At 37.9% G+C, this 22,686-nt stretch overlaps 1 protein-coding gene across 4 annotated transcripts in view; it reads left to right on the forward strand.

Annotated features, from left to right (window-relative positions):
• The window catches only part of DOCK10 (dedicator of cytokinesis 10), a 277,368-nt gene that overhangs the window by 227,663 nt on the left and 27,019 nt on the right, over positions 1-22,686 (forward strand). For all 4 annotated transcript variants that reach the window (XM_058437931.1, XM_032754230.2, XM_032754224.1 and 1 more), the window contains exons 30-47: positions 450-546; positions 2,791-2,835; positions 6,440-6,615; positions 6,742-6,858; positions 8,301-8,412; positions 9,008-9,129; positions 9,217-9,331; positions 9,419-9,485; positions 9,702-9,749; positions 10,318-10,419; positions 12,489-12,613; positions 14,287-14,399; positions 16,591-16,728; positions 17,415-17,597; positions 18,133-18,243; positions 19,464-19,679; positions 21,104-21,161; positions 21,492-21,590. In XM_058437931.1, coding sequence (XP_058293914.1) covers positions 450-546; positions 2,791-2,835; positions 6,440-6,615; positions 6,742-6,858; positions 8,301-8,412; positions 9,008-9,129; positions 9,217-9,331; positions 9,419-9,485; positions 9,702-9,749; positions 10,318-10,419; positions 12,489-12,613; positions 14,287-14,399; positions 16,591-16,728; positions 17,415-17,597; positions 18,133-18,243; positions 19,464-19,679; positions 21,104-21,161; positions 21,492-21,590 — 2,044 coding nt within the window. The remainder of the gene's footprint in view (positions 1-449; positions 547-2,790; positions 2,836-6,439; positions 6,616-6,741; positions 6,859-8,300; positions 8,413-9,007; positions 9,130-9,216; positions 9,332-9,418; positions 9,486-9,701; positions 9,750-10,317; positions 10,420-12,488; positions 12,614-14,286; positions 14,400-16,590; positions 16,729-17,414; positions 17,598-18,132; positions 18,244-19,463; positions 19,680-21,103; positions 21,162-21,491; positions 21,591-22,686) is intronic.

A 22,686-nucleotide genomic window follows, 5' to 3' on the forward strand; every position in this document is an offset into this window, starting at 1 on the left:
TAATTTTACGTGGTACACACCATTGTCTTCCTTAGCTCTGGACGGTAGGAGCTCATTGTAGAGGTCTGTTTCATTATCTGCGTATAGTATTTGAGAGAATTCTGTGCATGTGTTACAGCAGGAATTTTTTTCAGAATAAATGTGTCATGATACGTGCTAAAAGAAGCTAAAAAATATGACTCAATAGGATCTTATCTCATAGAAGCTACGTGTAGGTTACCAATGGGATTATTTCCTGAAGAGGCCTTGACCAGTCTCCAAAAGTAGGGAGCTTAACTGTAGTTCAGAGGGGACAAAATCCTTTCAACTTAATTACCTAGTCGTCCGACAAGTGTACGGTAACTACTTTTTCTTTTTAGGGATAAGATTCAAGTGCAGATTTTGTTTGTTCGTTTTTATTCAGTTTCTCGGTCTGGAAGTCATAGTCATTTAGTTTGCCTCTCTTTCAGACCTTGTGCCAGTATAAATTTGATTTTCTTCAAGAAGTATGTCAACATGAACACTTTATTCCTTTGTGTCTGCCCATAAGATCAGCAAACATTCCAGGTAATAAAATTCCCAGAATTTTCATCAGTTCCTGCAAAGTGAATGCTTTTGTTCGTTCGTTTTACCTTTTGTTTATTATTATTTTCCTGTTTCCTCAGTCATAATTTTGTTTGAAGCTGTCACATGGGTATCAGACCCAGGTAATCAGAATTAAATTAAAATGCAAAAGAAGTTGTTGGCATGTGGTGATGAATGTGGCTTCATATTCCTCAATTTTTGTCTGTTTCCCTTTTTATTAAAGAGAAGGCCAATAAAATTATAAACTTGATGATTGTAAATCAAATAATTTGAACCTAGAGGCAACTTACTGGCTCCAAAAGACAGCTTTCCTTTGATTTTGAGACATAAAATTATAGGGTGGAAAAGTACTATATATATAATTTATAAATATTATATATAAAAATATATATGTGTTATGGTAGAGAGTATTACCCATGTAGACATCAAGAACTAATCAAATATCAAGATGCAAATAAAATAATAAAATTATTTAAGAGCATGAAATTCTTTATTACCAACGAATGAGTAAACTATTTATGAGGTACAGTTTTTTTCTTGGGGAGGAGGGGGTTGTTTTGTTTTTGAGGCAGAGTCTCACAGTCACCCAGGCTGGGAGTACAGTGGCGTGATCTTGGCTCGCTGCAACCTCTGCCTCCCGGGTTTGAGCGATTCTCCCACCTCAGCCTCCTGAGTAGCTGGGACTACAGGCATGTGCCACCACACCTGGCTAATTTTGGTATTTTTAGTAGAGAGGAGGTTTCACCATGTTGGCCAGGCTGGTCTCCAACTCCTGACCTCAGGTGATCCACCTACGTCGGCCTCTGAAAGTGCTGGGATTACAGGTGTGAGCCACCATGCCCAGCTGAGAGGCATATTTGCTTTGATATTCATAAATGCAAACACTAAGATTGGTAAAGAGCCTCATTATGCTTCCTTAACCTACTAGCTTACACTAGTATTCTGGAGGGAAAATTGCATTATCAAGCCTATAAAAGTTTAGCCATTTTAATCTTAAATATAATCTATATAATATTATTCCAATTTTTTCTAATTTATGAAGCATATTTCATAGAAAATAGGGTAGAAATGGTATATTAGATGATAACATTTTAAGGTTTTTACTTTGTTCTGAATGTATTTTTGTTTTATAAATTACTGCCAAGTTATTATTGGTTAGCCAGGCTGATTGAGATATTCAAAAGGACCAAATCTTTATTTGGTCATTTTTATTTCAATTGCTTACTGTGTTAGTCCATTGTCACACTACTATCTATAAAGAACTACCTAAGACTAGGTAATTTGTGAAGAAAAGAGGTTGAATTGACTCACAGTGCCATATGGCTGGGGAGCCCTCAGGAAACTTACAATCAAGGCAGAAGGTGAAGGGGAAGTAAGGACCTTCTTCATATGGCGGCAGGAGAGAGAAAGGGAGAGAGCAGGAAGTGCCACACTTTAAAACCAATGGCTCTCAAGAGAACTCACTGACTGTCATGAGAACAGCACGGGGGAAACTGTCCCCATGATCCAATCACCTGCCACCAGGTACCTCCCCTAACACATGTGAATTACAATTCAAGATGAAATTTGGGTGGGGACACAGAGTCAAACTATATTACTCACTATTAGCCAGTAGCTCAGAGAAAAGCCTGACAGTCTCTTTGTAGATCTGATACTATAAATAATGAACATAAAAATATGTTTCATAGCAGGCAAAGTTCTGATAGAAAAATAGATGCTCAAGTAGAAGGCTAACAATTAGAATAATTCTGCTCATGACCCTCTTTTTTAAGAAAACAAATAGGCCGGGTGTGGCGGTTCATGCCTGTAATCCCAGCATTGGGAGGTCGAGGCAGGCAGATCACCTGAGGTTAGGAGTTTGAGACCAGCCTAGCCAACATGGCAAAACCCCATCTCTACTAAAAATACAAAAATCAGCTGGGCGCAGTGGTGGGCACCTGTAATCTCAGCTACTTGGGAGGCTGAGGCAGGAGAATCGCTTGAATCCAGGAGGCAGAGGTTGCAGTGAGCCGAGATTGTGCTACTGCACTCCAGCCTGAGCGACAGAGCCAGACTCTGTCTCAAAAAAAAAAAAAAAGGAAATAAGACATTCTCCTTGAAAATTGGCAATACTGAAGACTCAAATAATATAGTTTAATTGTTCAGTATAAACTACACGTAATGAATATATATATATCCGAGTATGTATATGTATATCTCTGAACTTTTTATTTATATTAAATTCAGATCCTTTGACACCTTCAGAATCAACTCAAGAGTTACATGCATCAGGTAAGTGATATTACCTTACCTAAGCATCAGTAACCACCTGTAATCCAATAATATTGACAACTATAAATACTATAAATTTCCAGTTTCTTGGTGCTAATAAATATTCATATATTTAATATCATATAATAAAAATATTCAAAAAGTTGACTGAATTGTTTTCTTGTCACAGATAGTTTAATGATTGCCTAATTTCAATTCTTTCATATTTTATTCTCCAGAGGTTGGCAATATTTTTTAATTTCCCAAAGCATCTGAAATTTCCTTAATTTGTATCATAAATGAAATTCCCAGATATATATAATAACATGCTTGTTCAATGTAACTGACTTTATATGATGTGTCTTTTGCTAAACCACAGCCTGGTTTGATCAATCTTGTTAAGACAGAGGATATTAGTATAAGTTTATTTTTATCTGAAATGGGTTAGTAACTTAAAACGGTCTAGATAAACCTTTTCTGTAGTCATAGATGGGAATTTAAAAGTTGTGTTCTATTCCTGGATTCTCAATATTACTATGTCACTGAGAAATGTATTTAACCTGAAGCCCTGTGATTTTAGTCTCCTGAACTTCCGCATTCCTGAATTTCCACATTCAGTAGCTTCTTTATGGACTAAAAAATTCAGTATGTTTAATTTGCTATTGGTCATTTATGAGCTGGAATATTCTAATAGTTAATTATATTAATCATACCTCCCTTATGGGTTGTCCTGCAGATCAAATGGGATAATGCACATAAAGTGCATTAGTGCTAGCAGACAGCAGGTTGCATACACGGGTGCTAGTACTACTGTTTTCCCCCAGCCTTACTGAGGTAAAATTGACAAAAATTGGGTGCGGTGGCTCACGCCTGTAATCTCAACACTTTGGGAGGCCAAGGCAGGCAGATCACTTGAGGCCAGGAGTTCGACATCACCCTGGCCAACATGGTGAAACCCCAGCTCTACTAAAAATAGAAAAATCAGCTGGGCATGGTGGCACACGCCTGTAACCTCAGCTTCTCAGAAGGCTGAGGCACAATAATCGCTTGAACCCTAGAGGCAGAGGTTGCAGTGAGCCAAGATCGTGCCACTGCACTCCAGCCTGGGCAACACAGCAAGACTCTGTCTCAAAAAATAATAATAATTTTGTATATTTAAGGTGGAAAACATGATGTTTTGATATATGTATGCACTGTGAAATGATTACTACAATCAAGCTAACACCTCATATAGTTCTGTTTTTTATGTCTGTGTGATGAGAACAATTAAGGTCTACTCGCTTAATAGATTTCAAATATACAATATTGTATTATTAACAATTCTTACCATGCTACATATTTATTCATCTTATAACTGAAAGTTTGTACTCTTTGACTAAAATCCACCTCCCATTTCTCTCATTCCCCAGCCCATGGCAACCATCTTTCTACTCTGTGCTTCTATGAGTTTAACTTGTTTAATTTTTTTGTAGAAACTTATAGGGGTACAAGTGTAATTTTGTTACATGCATAGATTGCATAGTGGTGACGTTGAGGCTTTTAGGATATCCATCATCCAAATAATGTACATTGTACCTATTAAGTAGTCTCTTATTGTCCACCAGAGTTTGACTTCTTTAGATTCCACATATTAACTGAGATCATGCAGTATTTGTCCTTCTGTGTTTGGCCTATTTCACTTAGCATAATCACTTTTAGGTTCACCTGCATTGTCACAAATGGTAGGATTTTCTTTTTTTTTTTTTTTGAGGCTGAATAATACTCCATTGTATGTATATACCATTTTTAATCCATTCATCTATGGATGGTCACCTAGGTTATTTCCATAGCTTGGCTATTGTGAATAATGCTACAATGTATCTCTTCAACATAATGATCTGAATTCTTTTGGATATATACCCAGAAGTTGGATTGCTAGATCATATGGTAGCTCTATTTTTACTTTTTTGTGGACCTTCTATACTGTTTTCTATAATGACCGTATTCCGCCAACAATGTACAAGGATTCCCTTTTCTTTACACCCTCACCAACACTTGTTCTCATTTGACTTTCTGATAATAGCCATCCTAAAAGGTATGAGGTAATAGTGCACTGCAGTTTTGATTTGCATTTCCCTGACGATCAGTGATATTGAACAGTTTTTCTGTATCTTTTGGCCATTTGTATGTCTTCTTTCAAAAAATGTCTATTCAGATCCTTTGCCCATTTTTAAAACTTGGTGGGTTGTTTTTGTTTGTTTGTTTGTTTGTTGCTATTATGTTGCATGAGTTCCTTGTAGAGTTTAGATATCAGCCCCCTATCAGGTATATGGTTTGCAAGCATTTTCTCCCAATCTGTAGTTTGCTTTTTCATTTTGTTGATTGCTTCCTTTGCTATCCAGAAACTTTTTAATTTGATATAATACTACTTGTTTATTTTTGCTTTTATTGACTGTGTTTTTGGGGTGATATTCATAAAATCATTGCAAATGCCAGTGCCAAAGAGCTTTCTCCCTATGTTTTCTTGTAGGTGCAAGTACTACTATTAATGGTTACATTTTAAAAACCCTTTGGACAATTTGAATAAATCCACTATTACTGGAAATTTTAATGTTATTTTCTCTATAATTCAGGCTCAAAATTTGGCAGGGCCTTTTCTCTATAATTCAGGCTCAAAATTTGGCAGTGTCTTTTCTCTATAATTGAGGCTCAAAATTTGGCAGTGCCGTTTCTCTCTCCTTGCTCCCTCATATACTTAAGTCAACTTTTCCTAGTGAGTTACTCTTACCACTCAGTTTCTGCTACCCCAGCCTAGATATCACATTGTCACTTGCCCCCTCCCTCCCCCATTGCTACAATGTCCTGTATTGTATCCCTCACCCCACATCACCCCACAGTCTAATTCATTTACACCCTGCCACACCATATTAATAAGTCAGTACAGCATAAGCCTTATCAGGGCACTGATCTCAAAGCTGTCAGTGTGTTAACATTTCTTACAGAATTAAATACAAATGGAGAGGGACCTAGATGGCAGCTAAGGAAATTGTACTGTTCTCCATCATCTAGCCCCGGCCTCTCAAGCCTAATTCTCTCACCATTCCTTTTTTAGCCACTGTGCTTATTGATTCCCACATATTCGTGCTCCCCTCCATACCTGCTCCCTTCCATACCTGTACTTTCAGAATTCTGTGCCATTGAAAATCCAATCGCTTCTCCCAGCCTCCTGTCCTTTCTCCACTGCCTCTGTCTGTTCCCACAAAGATCTGCACCTCCAAACTTTAAGTATCCTCAAAGGCTCATCTTGATGGATTCCTACTTACAACATATCCTGATTCCTCCAGGCAGAAAGTGTGTTTTTCCCCCTCTCAAATCCTGTAATCCTGTAAATATGCTGTTATTGCGGAATTCAAAAGTTGATGTTGTGTGTTAGTTTGTACCTGTATTTGTGTTTGTATACACAGAATAGTCCCCTTACTGAATACTCCTTGAGGATACAACACACCTCATTTCTGTAGCAAGACTGTATTCCTGAATCCCTCCTAGTGGTGGAAGAAGTTGATGGTAGTTGTTTGGTATATCTTTCTCAACTATAAAGTGATCATTTGATTTTCAATAACATGAGTTATTTTCCTTCCTCACAAAGATATGCCTGAATATTCAGTCACAAATGAATTTTGTCGCAAACACTTCTTAATCGGAATTCTGCTCCGAGAAGTTGGCTTTGCCCTGCAGGAAGACCAAGATGTCAGACACTTAGCTTTAGCTGTCCTAAAAAATCTAATGGCTAAGCATTCATTTGATGATCGATACAGAGAGCCAGTAAGTGATCTTCCTTTCTCCCTTCCCTAAACACCATTTAATGGCTCACTGCATTAAATGCATATGAAACCGACAAGCCTATTGATTTTTACGTGAATCATTTCTTTTGGCTACCTTTTCTCCTAGAGAAAGCAGGCCCAGATAGCAAGTTTATACATGCCCCTGTACGGCATGCTCCTGGACAATATGCCAAGGATTTATCTGAAGGACCTGTATCCCTTTACTGTCAATACATCTAATCAGGTACGTTTGCACAATATGTCACATTTCTATGTTAATAAAGAATTTGTCTTTTTTAAATTATTTTTTTGCCCTGGATAAGCATTTCTTCTCATCTGTGAACATACTAGGTATTGAACACTTTCTGCTATGTACTCATATCAATGTGTCATTTGTTCCAGATAGGTCCCTTTAGCCTTCCGCCTGATCCACCCTTCAGCATTTGGCTTCCATTTCCCTGTTCTCTGTATCAGCTTCCAATTCTTTCCAGCTTTTACAGGTTCCTCTGTTGCAATTATGGCCCCTTCCTCAGTGGACACCTTCTTCTACCACTTTCTACATTCCCTAAATCCCCACCTTGTGTCAGAATAAATAGCCAAGTGCCTTATTTGTAGTCACAACCCAGGAGTGACTATAATCCTTCCTCCACTGAGGCACCACAGTGACTACGCACAATCCACTAAAGATCTGTTGACTATGTTCAAATCTCAGATGAAATAACCCACTGCTGAATCCAGTATCTAAGGAAGGTATTACCATCTAGGAGTTAGGAGCTATGCCTATGGATTTTTTTTTTTTTTTTACCTTGTTCAAATCCCAGCAGTATCAGTGACTATCGTGACTATCTGGGTGACTGGAAATAAGTTAGCCAACCTCCTTAAGATTCCATTTCCTTCATTATAAAATGAGATAAAATACCTAAATCACAGTGTCTTTATGAGGATTAAATTGTATGCTAGAAAACATTTATTATAGAGCCTGGCAAACAATAAATATTTAAAACGTAGTTTTAGGCCAGGTATGGTGACTCGCATCTCTAATCCCAGCAACTTCGGGAGGCCAAGATGGGAGGATCACTTGAGGCCAAGAGTTCAAGACCAGCCTGGGCAACATAGCAAGACCCCACCTGTACAAATAAGAAATTTAAAAAATTACCTGGGCATGGTGGCACGTAACTGTAGTCCCAGCTACTCAGGAGGTTAAGGGCAGGAGGATCGCTTGAGCCAGGAGGTTGAGGCAGCAGTGAGCTATAATCATGCCATTGCACTGTAGCCTGGGTAACAGTAAGACCTTGCCTGTTAAATAATGAAATAGAATAATTAAAATAAAATAAAATGTAGTTGTTAATAATAGTAATGTACATAAGATAACTCATGGTAATAATGATATCTATAATGTGATCCATAAATATATCAATAACCATTCCAGCCATGTAGTCTGTATATCTGTATCTAAAAGATTATTTCTACAACATTGTAAAAAAGTCACATAAATCAAATTATAACTGCAAGTATGGTTTTGGCTGTATTTGTTTTCACTGCCTACTTTAGCAGAAAACCTGTAAGGGGATATAAAAGAACAAATTATATATCACTTAATTGGAAGTGTAATGAAGAAGGCATATGTGGGTTAACAATGTTGAAATACTGTGATTCCCACTAATCTTTACTATACTTTGAATACAGGGGTCTAGAGATGATCTAAGCACCAATGGAGGATTTCAAAGCCAGACAGCTATGAAACATGCAAACTCTGTGGATACATCATTTTCTAAAGATGTTTTGAATTCCATAGCAGGTACTTGAGATCTTCTGAGAACACTTATTTTTAACACTCATCCACGTTTACATTGTATATCGTTGTGCTTTTTACTCAGTCCATAATTTATTATGCATAATCTATGTGGCAAAGTATACTACATTTATACAACCAAAGAGTCTTTTTACATATTTCTTTGAATTCCATCCAGTGACTTCCTCTTCTACTTAGCGTTCACTATTACTTGGCTTAAGGAGCAGCCTACTTGGATGTTATCAAATTACTTTATTCTGGAAACCGTCTTTAAGTTTTCATTGCAGACAGCCTTTTAAAATATAATGGCTTTTCAACTTCAAGGATTATTTTTAAGAACTGTTTTGGAAATGTCATTTCAATTTCTCATAAACAATCAAAAGTTGAAAACTCCTTCCCAAAAGTATCTTTATGAACTTTTACTAAAGCATTTTTTAAAACGAGCTGTCTTTAATGCCAATCCCTGACGCTGTTATGTTGGTCTTTCACAACACTGCTGCTACCTCAGTATCAACATCTTTTTGGTTCATCATGTGAACCTTTTGTGTGTGTGTGCCCATACATCTCATTCCCATATGTGTGCTGTGGCTTGTGTTTACAGCATTTTCATCAATAGCTATTTCTACAGTAAACCATGCTGACTCCAGAGCATCTTTAGCAAGTCTTGACTCCAATCCAAGTACCAATGAGAAGAGCAGTGAGAAGACGGACAACTGTGAAAAGGTATGACTTCCCTCTCAAACCTACTGATCATTACAAGGCAGAGGTCACTCGCTCTCACTCAATCCTGATTGGTTCTTGAATTCCCAGATCCCAAGACCCTTGTCTTTGATTGGCTCAACTCTTCGATTTGACAAGTTAGATCAAGCAGAAACCAGGAGTCTCCTGATGTGTTTTCTTCACATTATGAAAACGATTTCATACGGTAAAGAGAATTCTTTAAAATTAATTTTTTTGAAAAAAGGATAAAGAAAACCTTCAGATTCTCATGCTACCTGGTGTTTCCTTTTAGAAACTCTGATTGCCTACTGGCAGAGAGCTCCCAGTCCAGAGGTGTCCGACTTCTTCAGCATCTTGGAGTAAGTTTTAGAGTTGATGACTTAACCCTTTTTTCTGGAAATTTCTAAATAGTCCACTATACCATGTTTCATTTCAAGAACCCATATGGTAAGTTATCAATAATACATGAACTATTTAAAGAAAATGTAATATTTTTCTTTCAATATACTTAGATGAACAGTTTGTATAATGAAAGAATATGAATAATTAAAATGTGATTTTTTTCTCCTTTCTAGCGTTTGTCTTCAAAATTTCAGATACCTAGGAAAACGCAACATAATAAGGTAATAATTTTAAATTCCAATGGGTTAATCTGGTGTTTTAAAAAGCATATGACATGTATTAATGTATCAGGTTAGAGTTATAAATATGTTAGAAATCTTAAAATGCAAATAAGGATTGTTAGGTTGACTTCACATTAGACACAGAAGTTTGAAGATTGCCTCATACACATTGTAGATCTAGGAATAGTTCATGTTGTCTAGGGAGAAAAGCACAAAAACACAAATTTTTGAAAGAAAACCACATTTCATGTATCTTCAGAACGAATTTATCATTATATAGCTATAACTTGGAAGATACCTATTTCAAAAAACATTTCCAGTAAACTAAAAAAAAACAAGTAATCTGGAATAACTTTGCGCTGTCATCATTTTCTCGTGAGACAACGTTTGAAGCACCTTTACTAAATACCAATTTCTGATTTCCAAAAGAAAACAGGGTTTTATTTTTTACTAATTCACAGCATGTGAAATATTTCATTGTGCAGTAATCGTTTTGTCAGTTGCCACTCATTTTTATATGTAAATTACAAACACTTAGCTATGATTAAAACTTCCATTTTCATTGCAGAAAAATTGCTGCTGCATTTAAATTTGTGCAGTCCACCCAGAACAATGGAACTCTCAAAGGATCCAATCCTTCCTGCCAGACATCAGGTCTCTTGTCACAATGGTAATGTCACATTTGCTTGGTATTTAAAATTATACATAGCTGTGTGTGTGTGTCTATATATGCACATGTCAGAGGTAGACACACACACACACACACACACACACACATATTTTTATTTATATATTCAAACCAAATGCAGATTTCAAGTAAATATATGTCTATCTAAAGAAACTTAGATACTTTACTGTCTGCCCTACTAGCTGGTAAAGACCAAGGAGATACAGATTATATCATATATGTGTGCACTTAGAGCACAATCCCTTGCATAGATTGAACATTAATGAGTATTTTCATTTAATGAAACCTGAGACATAGGCCCAATAAATGCCTCTTTTAATGCTAGCTAATCTTCCAGTGACAAACCAAAATACAGGATCATGTCTCCCTAGGCTTTTCGGTAATTATAATTTTTTGCAATGTTCTTGAAGCTGAAATTGTTTTTTAAAGGATCAAAGGCAATGAGGAAGCATGGATAGTCCCATAACCTCACTTTAGATTTCCTAGTCATTAGAATGATTTGACTAGCAGATAGGACCTGGAGTCATCCTTCATCAGCCTAACCAATGGGAAACATTTGCCCTGAAATTCTACCTCGGAGCTCCTCTGGGTCTCGTAAATGAGAATTCTTTGCTAAAATTATCCCCACTTTGATTTATTCTTCCCAGAGGTATCATCATAATATATATTATGAATATTTTAGAAAGGGTTTTAGAAAGAAATATGAGAGTAGTACATAGCGAATAAATCGTAGAATAAATTTTGCCTCCCTCCATGGGAACCCTTTGAAATTGCCCCCTTGTGAGAAAGTAAATGAAAAAAAAATGTAATAGACATTTTTTGCAAAAAATAATAGAGGACAGTAAAGAATTAGTTTCCATGTTTAATAATAATAGTGAGCCACCTGAGGTCACTGAAGTTTTGTAGATGTGTGGTGGGTTAGACTTCAGGCTGTTCCTGAAACATCTGGATGGGTCCTGGCCATTTCTGTCCCTCGCCTCCCAGAAACCAGGGCTTTTCCTCCACAAGTTCAGACTGTACTACACTCAAAACCTAGAAATAAGCCAATCCAAATGCCTAAAGCCTAGAGCCAAGGAATCACTCACGCCTTCTAGCTTCAGGAATGACCCAGGCTCCCCTGGCTATTGAAAGCCAAAGTCACATCTCCTTGGCCTCCACCCATCCAGGTTTTCTGATTTAGCCAGAACCAAAACATCCTTGAAAAGTGGGAGAAAGAGAAGACCACTGCCTCATTTTTAGGTTAAGGCCTAAAGGAGGAATTAGGAGATACTTCAGAGTATTTCCAAATGCTGCTTTGTTTACATAAGTGTTGTTATAAATAGTTTTTATTACAGCACATATCCCAAGAATTATCAACCTATTTCCTTGGCCAAATGGTAAAGTCAGCAGTAGGAAATATTCCTACTTCCACAGTAACACTGGCTCATTTTTCCCAGCTGGAAATGCTGTGGGGTGTTGAATGAGTCATTGCAGGCCATTGTCATTGCCCTGGAAGCACAGAGACACAGAGGTCCTTTAACTACCAACCTCCCATAACCATCACATGTCAGCCCTCTGTGGACATGACACCAATGAAATGATAAATCAACAGGAATTTCCAAATACAAATACCTCGGAAAGCAAGGGTTGTTTTAGAACCCGATTTTACACTTATCTCTTTAAAAATAATTTGATGCATCTGAGCTATACAATATTGTACTTTTTGATGTCCACCACTGTGCCTTCCTGATCAGCCAGTAGCCAACTTAACATTCACAGAATCCCATTATTTCATAAATAATAATGATATGCTTGAATAGATTTCACTCAATGATCTGTTATTCTACAGATTACCCATCTGAACACTATTTTGGCTTAAATAAAATTTCTCCAAAAGTACTTTAAAAAGTCCCTCTCATCATGTCACCTATAATTAATATTTGTAATAAAAAGTTGCTTTCCAAACTAGTTTTTAATATTTGACTCAATCTAAAACATTTGAGAATGAACAAGTATTATTTGGCTGTAACATCCCCAAATAACTCTAACCACTTTTCTTATTTCGTTTTCAGGATGCACTCCACTTCCAGTCATGAAGGCCATAAGCAGCACAGATCACAAACTTTACCTATAATTCGAGGCAAAAATGCACTTTCTAACCCCAAACTCTTACAGATGTTAGACAATACCATGACCAGTAAGTAAACCGAAATAATAGGAACAAGATGTTACCAGTTTTTCTCTAGGTACGTGTAAGACATGAAATGCACTAAAACCGCAGTTTTTAAGGTTTGCTGTAGCTCTGGGAATATTTCTTAAAGGAAAGAATCACCAGGGAGTGGTTAAAAAAAATGTAGTGCCCTATGGTGAAGAAAGGGGAGAGGCAAAACCCTCAATATCGTACGTTTAGCATAGCTCCCTTGGAAACAAGTGACTTTCAGCATTGTGCAGGTTATGGGGGCTGCTGCTGTCAAACAGATGATTACTGCTTCCTCTGTGGGGAGGGGATAAAGTTGCCCATGACCCAGAAGCAGCAAGGGTGACATCTTGAACCTAGAGATGGACACACTCCAGCTTGTGCTGAGGGTAAAATGGAGGCCAGCGTTTTGTAAGCACATAATTTGAGGACTAAACTGACCTTTTCTCTTCTCTTGCCCAAATTCTTCAGGGGCCTGGAAAGTCACACCAGTCTCATCAGAGGGGTTTTGGTTAACCCTATATAACATGGCTTACTTTCCAACCTGACTCTGGCATAACATCACATCACAGATAAGGAAAGAAATCAAAATATTTTATCCCCAAATATGTGGGTTTTTTTGTTTTTTTTGTTTTGTTTTGTTTTGTTTTTTTGCCATGTCTTGAAACAGCCCTGCAGAGTTGTCTCTTGTGGGGAAAAATTCGCATTCTGTAAAGAATCCCCTTTCCCTCTTCAGGTCCTTTTCTTGATCCAGGAGAGAATCAACGGAGAGTCTGGCACCTTTTTCAGTCTGATAAGAAACATTTACAATCTCTTCTGTCTGAAGTCTGCCATCTGGAGGCTTCATCTACATAATAAGAATGTTGGTCTCCACAATCCCCTCTCTTAACCCAGACATTTCCTTTCTATTGATTCCAGGTCTCTAGATAAACTCTTTCAACCAATCGCCAATCAGAAAATCTTTGAAACCACCTCTCCCTCTCTGGAAGCGCCCCTCTCCCCCACTTTCAGTTGTCCTGCCTTTCCGGACCAAACCAATGTACATCTTACATGTATTGATTGATGTCTTATGTGCCCCTAAAACATATAAAACCTAGCTGTAGCCCAAACACCTTGGGCACATGCTCTCAGGGTTTCCTGAGGGCTGTGTCACAGGCCATGGTCACTCATATTTGGCTCACACTAAATCTGTTCAAATATTTTACAGAATTTGACTCTTTTCATTGACAGATTGTTAGGAATTATGGGCACATGGCCCACAGTTACTTGTTTGAAGGTATATGCCTTAACCTATAAATACACTTTGTGACTTTCCGAGGGGACATAAAGACTGTCCACTGAGACTGTACATTTGGTCTATTAGCCCGGAAGTCTAGAACTTGAGACAGCCTGATTATGAAAGAAATATGACCCTGTCTTTGGCCAAATTAACAGAAAAGAACTCAGAAACAATGGAAACTCCACAACTGATATATGCAAAGGGCACACACACTAAAGACTAGTACTTTTAATTCAGCCAATGAAGAAACTGAACAAACAAAAACACTTTGATTTAATACATTATTAATCAAAATGCCAGTAAACTTTGAATATATTGTAATGAAAGGAAATCCTTTATAGGGTACAAAGCATTGTCTTAGACTTTTATGCATGTTTTATTTTGTATTTTATAGGCAACTCCAATGAAATAGACATCGTGCATCACGTAGACACTGAGGCCAATATAGCTACGGAGGTTTGCCTCATTATTCTAGACCTGTTATCTCTCTTCACTCAGACTCACCAGGTGAATACGATGATAACATTTTCTGCAAAAAAGATGAAATGTGAGGTAGAAAAACCATGTGAAGTCAAAAACATGTTTTTTTAAAAAACTACTTATGAAATCAATTAACCTTATATAAATCAACCTAAGTGTGAGTGGAAAACATGTTAAAGATGAGATTTCAATTTTATCACAGGTTGACACATGACATTAGTCAATGTACATGTATGCATTTCACTATTGTCAAATAGTCTTTCTCCCTCATTTATCTTGCTTCACTCTCAGGCAAGCTGGGCTGAGTGAGAGTGTGACTCTCTACTTTTTCAGTAGAAGAGGAAGAGATAAATTGTCCTACATATTAAATTTACAGCTAGATCTAAAGAAAACTAATAATGTTGAGCATCTTTTTGTGTGCTTATTTGACATTCAGATATCTTTGATGAAATGATTATCACTACTTAGAATGGCTAACGTTAAAAAGACTGACCATCCAAAGTTTTGCTAGGGTGTGGAGAAACTAGAACTCCCATTTATTGACAGTGGGAATGAAAAATGGTAAAAACACATTGGAGAACAGTATGACAGTCTCTGAAAAAGTTAATCATACATCTGTCCTATGACCATCCATTCCAATACTATAATAGGTATTTACCCAAGAGAAGTGAAAGCATATCTCCACACAAAACTTTGTACACAAATATGCATGGCAGCTTTATTTTAATAGCAAAAAAAAAAAAAAAAAAACTAGAAACAACTCAAGTATACATCAACAGGTGGATAGATTTTAAAATCTGTGGTATAGCCATACAATAGAATACTACTCAGCAGTTAAAAGAAATAAACCACTGATACATGCTGTAACATGGGTGAAACCCAAGAAACCAAATTTAAAAAGAGTATATACCATATTACTCAGTGTATATTATTCCACTTATATGAAATTTTAGAAAATGCAAACTATAGAAACAAAAAGTGGATCAGTGGTTGCCTAGGGATGTGGAGGAAGGATGGGAGGAAGGAATTACAAAAAAAGTATTTAAAAACTTTTGAGAGTGATAGATATGTTCATTATCTTGATTGTGGTGATGGTTTCATGGGTGTATGACAGTGTTAAACTTATTAAATTATACACATCACATAAGTTCAATTTATTGTATGTCAATTATACTTCAATAAAGCTATTAAAAACATTTGCAGCTCTACCAAAGGAGCTTAAACACCTAGGCTAGCACATTAAGGATTGAGCCAGGGACAGGTGTGGCGGCTCATGCCTGTAATTCCAGCACTTTGGGAGGCCAAGGAGGGAGGATCACTTGGGCCCAGGAGTTCAAGACCAACCTGGGCAATATAGTGAAACTTCATCTTTACAAAAAAATTTAAAAAGTAGTCAACTATGCTGGCACATGCCTGTAGTCCCAGCTATTCGGAAGGCTGAGGTGGGAGGATCACTGGAGCCCAGGAAGTGGAGGCTGCAGTGAGCTATGATGGTGCCACGACACTCCTGCTTAGGTGACAGAGTGAGACCTTGTCCCAAAAAAAGAAAAAGATTGAGCCAGGAAAACTTCGATTATTTGAATAAAGTCTACACGGAACAGCATAATTATGCCAAGAAGGCCCTATTTCAGGTGAAATGTCGGCATGGTGGTAAAGTAATGCCTATATTGATTCTTTATTGGGCCATGAAAATGTCACTCAAATCTCACAAATTTTAAGTACTTTACTAGTACTTTCAAGAACTTGTGACCTTATCTCCCATTTCTCCCCTCACCCCACCCCACTCGCCATTGCACCAGCTACTCTGCTTTTCTTTCTCAACCTTGAACTCATAAGCTCCTTTCCAAATAAAGGCCCTTGCACTAGCTGTTTCTCCCGCACGGGACAATCCTTCCAGATCTCTCCAGGGCAGGCCCCTTGAGCTCACCTGCCAATTTTCCATTAGAGAGGTCTTTGCTGACTACCCTGTGGAAGTAATCCTACCCGCAAAGCAACTACTTTCAGTCACATCATCCTAGTCTATTTCAATTTGTCATGTTTTTTCAATCACTGCCATGTAAATTTCACAGTAAACATGAACTGTGTCTCCTTGTTCAATCCTTTATTTCTAGCACTCAAAATAGTGCCTTACCACATGATAGGTTCACAATAAATATTTTTTGATAGAATGCAAATTTTCTTTCACTTATCCTGAATAACATCTGCATTGAATTTCCAGAGACAACTCCAACAATGTGACTGTCAAAATTCATTGATGAAAAGGGTCTTTGATACCTACATGCTCTTTTTCCAAGTCAATCAGTCAGCCACAGCGCTGAAGCATGTGTTTGCCTCCTTGAGACTGTTCGTATGCAAGGTAAGGATCCTCCAGGTTTCAGTGAAGTTTAGGTAGGATGACAGTAAACCCATAGAACAGTAAACCTATAGGAATCCTTGCGTTTCTCAGTGGGAGGGAAGAAGGATTGTTTTCTTCAATTTGGGTTTTGTTAGACATTGATTCCTGGTCTCAAAATGAGTGCACAGCCTTGACAGTCTGTCTGCTCAAATACCAGAAGATATTAGCATCTGGTGACAATTAGCATCTGGTCACCAATTCTTTGAGTTATCTGTGTTTGCGGCACCAAGTTAGGTAAAATGCACCCCTTCAACTGGCATATCCATCCATATCAAGTTAAAGATTCCACATTAAAGTGGATACAGCCACCGCCTTTGAGGACGCTTGTAAATAACACCTGTGATCTTAACAATGTCAGGTGAATTGAGGTCATTTCAAAGCTCTCACTCCGTTATTTTGGATTGTCATCAGTTACTGATACAAAGGATACTTATACAATGTAGAGAATAATTATACCTAGGAAAAAAGACAAATGCTAACATAGACCTTAAATTTTATCCTCCTCACTTGCAAATGAAAAAAAAAAAAAAGACCAGGTTAAAAAAAAAAAGGAGAAGGATTTTGTTTTAGGGAATTTTAAAATATGAGAATGAACAGAGCAAAATGAAAGCATGTTGCTCCCTTCACCCGTTCTTCCATTTCTGCAGTTTCCTTCAGCGTTCTTTCAAGGGCCTGCTGACCTCTGTGGATCATTCTGTTATGAAGTCTTAAAATGCTGTAACCACAGGTCACGGTCAACTCAGACAGAAGCCTCAGCCCTTCTGTACTTTTTCATGAGGAAGAATTTTGAATTTAACAAGCAGAAGTCAATTGTCCGGTCCCACTTACAAGTAAGCGCTGCCAATTTTCATTAATACTGTTGTTAAAACCACTTATCTGTTTCAGCAGTGCTTAAAGCCTACTGTCCTCAGGGCAAGCCGTTACTAACTCCTCCGCTAGAGTCCTCCTTAAAGACGCCCACAGCATTCAGTTCTGTTTAATAGTAGGGGCGCAGCTGGGCACAAATCAGCAGAGCCCTATCTCCGCTTGTACTTTCCTTTCTTCTGCCAGGAAGTAGAATCACATGGAGTAAACAACTCAGGAAACCATGGCTAGCTCCAACAGGTCAAACCCCGCCAAATTCCAAACATAATTTTTTTTCTTCTAGACATCCCAAGATTCCAAGATTCCTGCAGCCTCTCTTAGGTATTTAAGATTATAGGAAACACCCTTGATTTAATAATACGTTCTGGAGCTTTAATACATAAACACTTCTTTTATTGGACCTACAGGGAGAAACTAATAATACATTTATCCAGCCCAGTAGATTTCTTTAAGAAGACTATTTCTGGTCTTGTTTTTGAGTTCGTTTTTTTTCTCTTCCAGCTCATCAAAGCTGTGAGCCAGTTAATAGCCGATGCTGGGATTGGAGGCTCTCGGTTTCAACATTCGCTTGCAATTACCAATAATTTCGCCAATGGAGATAAGCAAATGAAAGTAAGAAATGCTTTGTAGGCTTTTACTACAGAATTTTTTTAAATCTGAAGTGGATTCTTTTTGTGAGATATCAAAATCATAAAAGTAGATTGGGTACAGTGGTTCACGCCTGTAATCCCAACACTTTGAGAAGCCAAGGCAGGAGGATCGCTTGAGGCCAGGAGTTTGAGTTTGAGGCTGCAGTGAGCTATGATAGCACCACTGCACTCCAGCCTGGGTAACAAAACAAGACCTTGTCTCTAAAAAATAATAATAATAATAATAATAATAATTGTTTATTTTGTTTATTGAGACTTTGAGCTTTGAGCACTCCTCAAAGTAAACTGTCAAGTTTATTGTTTGAATCGTTAAGCAGCTCTTACACTTTAAGCATGTGATCTGTTAAGTGGCATTCCCAATATGCGTGGTTGAATGGCCTAGAACAAGAGGATTTACCATAAATATCCAGAAATACAATGACACTCCTAACTCTATTTGGGGGAAAATTCATCTTATCTTTTGTTTAGCGCTTTCTGAAGACTTCTCCTGTAGTCATTATACTGAAAAGTCCAAGTCTAGAGCCAGGCTTCAGTCATGGCTGGACCCAGGGATTAAAATAATTTTCAGACCCATCCCTCTACTACCTCGATCTTGCCTCTCTCACTGTCAGTTCAGCTTTCCTCTTTGTTTACTTCATTTCCAGACAGGCTATCCCCCTCGGCATGTTCTCAGAAATCCTAAGGACCCTAGTAGTATCTTATGAGTAGAAAATCACCTTGTTTGATAGTTCCAATTAAAGTCCCACAACTGAATCTCTTTGATCCAAGCTTAAATCATATGCTTATCCCTAAACCAATCACTGTAGCCTGGAGGAGCAAAAAATAGAACTGGCCAGGCCAGTGTTACGTGCCACCCATGGTCTCTAGGAGTAAAGTCAGACCTATTCAAATCACATGAACTAGAGTCAGGAAGGGGAATATATCTCAAAGACAATCAGGATGTTCCACCAGAAGAAGGTGTTCTTGAAGACAAAATAATAGAGCCTCCTGAAATGTTTATCTTCAAATGTGTATATCCACAGTCACAAAACATAGAATGCACATATATAGAATGCACACATTTATAACTATATATAGAATGCTCCAAACTGTTATGCCTAGCCATAATTACTAGCATAACTTAAAGTCAGTTAACCTGTAGATTCTAAACAGATAATGACCCAGGCTCTCTCTTTTCCAAAGAACAGCAATTTCCCAGCAGAGGTGAAGGACTTGACTAAGCGTATAAGGACTGTTTTGATGGCCACGGCCCAGATGAAGGAGCATGAGAAGGACCCCGAGATGCTGGTGGATCTCCAGTACAGCCTGGCAAACTCCTATGCAAGCACTCCTGAACTACGAAGGACCTGGCTGGAAAGTATGGCCAAGATTCACGCCAGAAACGGAGATTTATCTGAGGTGATTAGCCAAGGCTCGGTCATTTACCATCAGTACTGTCCTCTTCATCAGGAAAATTGGATCTTCATTTACAGCATGGATTAGGAAAAGATACCATGTTTTTCCACTAATCTAGAAATGACTCAGTTATATATCATATACAGTAAATTTGCATATAACATTCAAGGATATCTGACTCTAAGTAAATGACATCAAATAAAGGCCAGAGTCAGTGGGGGCAACTGCAGGTGTAGAAATTGTAATGCAACGCTGATTGCTAAAAACCTGAGGCTAAGGAGGAGTGTGGTAAGGGTGTCTGGGAATTGAGTCGTTAAATTAATGTTCTGTGTTTTAAAACTTCTCTGCAACTAGAGTTGAATGGGGAAGCTTGCCACCATAGTGAGTAAACTCAGGCAGGGAGAATCAGTCCTCATTTACAGCTAGTCTGAACTGGCCATGGAAAAATTAATGATCCTTAGCACCACGTGAGGAGAGTCCACTGTGCGAGAATTATAAGTCAACATTTAACTTTTTATGTCAGTTTCAATACTGGGTGGATCATATGCAGCAATTCACAGCACCCAAGGGCTTCTGAGTACCAAATGGGAAGTTCTACTCTATTCCAGAACTATGTCCCTTCGGGGAAGAGATTAATTTGTCTAGGATAGTCCTAAACTCTGAAGCTCTTCTAAACACATATGGTAATCAGGGACTCTGGAATGGAAACCAGAAGGCTGGCTTGGCAGCAATTTAGTGAGGACAAGAATGAGAAGCCCTTGGGCTGCTCTGAAAATGATGAAATTCCTCCATAAAACCTCAAAAGGAAAAAGCTGAAGTTATTTGGAATCTTTAGCAAGTCGAGTTTAATATGTGTTCAGCAATGTTCAGGGCTTCATAAGAGACATTAGAGTAAAATATAACATCAGCCGTACAATCTGGTTTGTGGGGAGCACAGGTTTACATTAGGTCACACTACTTAATCAAGTGCTCACTTGTGAGGGGACCATTTTAAAGGCAACACAAATTCAGAGGGGCTATCCCAGGAGGTAAAAAAAAAAAGTTATTTAGAAGGCAGATTATTTTTATTTCCAATTTATATCTAAACACTAGAGTTATAGTTTTAATTTTAAAAGGAGACCTATGATTTATTTTTAATCTAGGCTTAGTCTTTAAAGGAGGAAGAGAATTCTATGGGAAAATTATTTGGGCCAGCTCCTTCACCCATCTCCAAACTAATCAAGAACAAATAAACAAAAACCCAAATATTCATTTTATTCATGATGGTGAATTTTTTGGAAATACAATTGATTCTTGCTTTCAATTCGGTCATTACAAAGGATCCTTCTAACATATTCTGATATGTAATACTGACTCACCTTGGAAGATTAGCCCTAATTATATTAAACTCTGTCCCCTGAGCCTCTTTATTTTCTTTCTCATTACAGGCTGCCATGTGTTACATCCATATTGCTGCTCTCATTGCAGAATATCTGAAAAGAAAGGGTAAGATGACCACGTGAGGGAGGCAAAAAGCCTGGATATCAACACATTGAAGCCTAATAGAAATAATGTATTAATTTTACATTTTATTAATCTGTTATGTTTAATTAAGTAATAATCGCTTTCACAGATACTTCTAATTATGCTGTACTTTAACATTTTAAGTCTATCATGCCATTGACTTATTTATTCTATGTACAGCAAAGGCTAACTGGATGGTCAACTTCTTAGTTCAAAACGAGAATGCATCATTGGCTAACGATTTGTAGTCTCAAAAGCTTGTATTAACATAAACATGTAGCAATGTCCTAACCTCATCTTGCACTACCATAGGTTACTGGAAAGTGGAAAAGATTTGCACAGCATCCCTGCTCTCGGAGGATACCCACCCCTGTGATAGCAACTCATTACTAACAACTACCAGTGGAGGAAGTGAGTGACCTAACTGCTCATTTATCCTAATGCAGAGGAAATCCACTTGCTGCTTAAATTCTACTTCAGTGAAACTTTCTTAAATATATTCTTAGAAGCAAAAGCTATCTCAGATTTACACAACTTACTCTGCAAAAAACTTAAACTCCTGCCATTCAGAAATCCCATCCAAAATTGATAAAATTTAAATAACTGAAAAGTTGTCAGCAAATAGAACTGTATGTTCTCCAACATTCAAGTTTATGAGTTACGGCCATATTTAGCTACCAATCTGCATGCCAGTCTGCCATAGGGATGTTTATTCTGAAATTGGTAAATTGTTTGAAATTGCAAGAGGAATCTATTTTAGTTTTTAAATGTAATAAAACTGTTTATTCCAAATAAAAGAGCCAGGTGCAGTGGCTCACGCCTGTAATCCCAGCACTTGGGAGGCCAAGGTGGGCAGATCACTTGAGGTCAGAAGTTCGAGACCAGCCTGGCCAACGAAACCTGGTCTCTACTAAAAATACAAAATTTAGCCGGGCATGGTGGCAGGCACCTGTAATCCCAGCTACTTGGGAGACTGAAGCAGGAGAATCACTTGAACCCAGGAGGCGGAGGTTGCAGTGAGCCAAGATAGCACCACTGTACACCAGCCTGGGCAACAGAGTGAGACTCTATCTCCAAAATAAATAAAAAGAAAAATGAAGACATATACATATATATATTCTATATATGTAGGACTTTATAATCAGCATGTTCCATTTCATTTTTAAAAAGTATAAATTGACAATTTATAACATATGGCTTATGGTACAGATTTCTTTTAGAAATATTCCATCATTAGGCTGGGCGCGGTGGCTCATGCTTGTAATCCCAGCACTTTGGGAGGCCGAGGCGGGTGGATCACGAGGTCAGGAGATCGAGACCACCGTGAAACCCCGTCTCTACTAAAAATACAAAAAAAATTAGCTGGGCATGGTGCTACTGGAGAGGCTGAGGCAGGAGAAGGCTGAACCGGAGGCGGATTGCATGACCGAATGGCACCACTGCACTCACCTGGCGACAGAAAGAAATATTCCATCATTAATGTCTGATTTTTTGAAATTATAATAAT

This window comes from Hylobates moloch, unplaced genomic scaffold, assembly GCF_009828535.3.
Source record: "Hylobates moloch isolate HMO894 unplaced genomic scaffold, HMol_V3 SCAFFOLD_1, whole genome shotgun sequence".
NCBI classification, from domain to species: Eukaryota; Metazoa; Chordata; class Mammalia; order Primates; family Hylobatidae; genus Hylobates; species Hylobates moloch.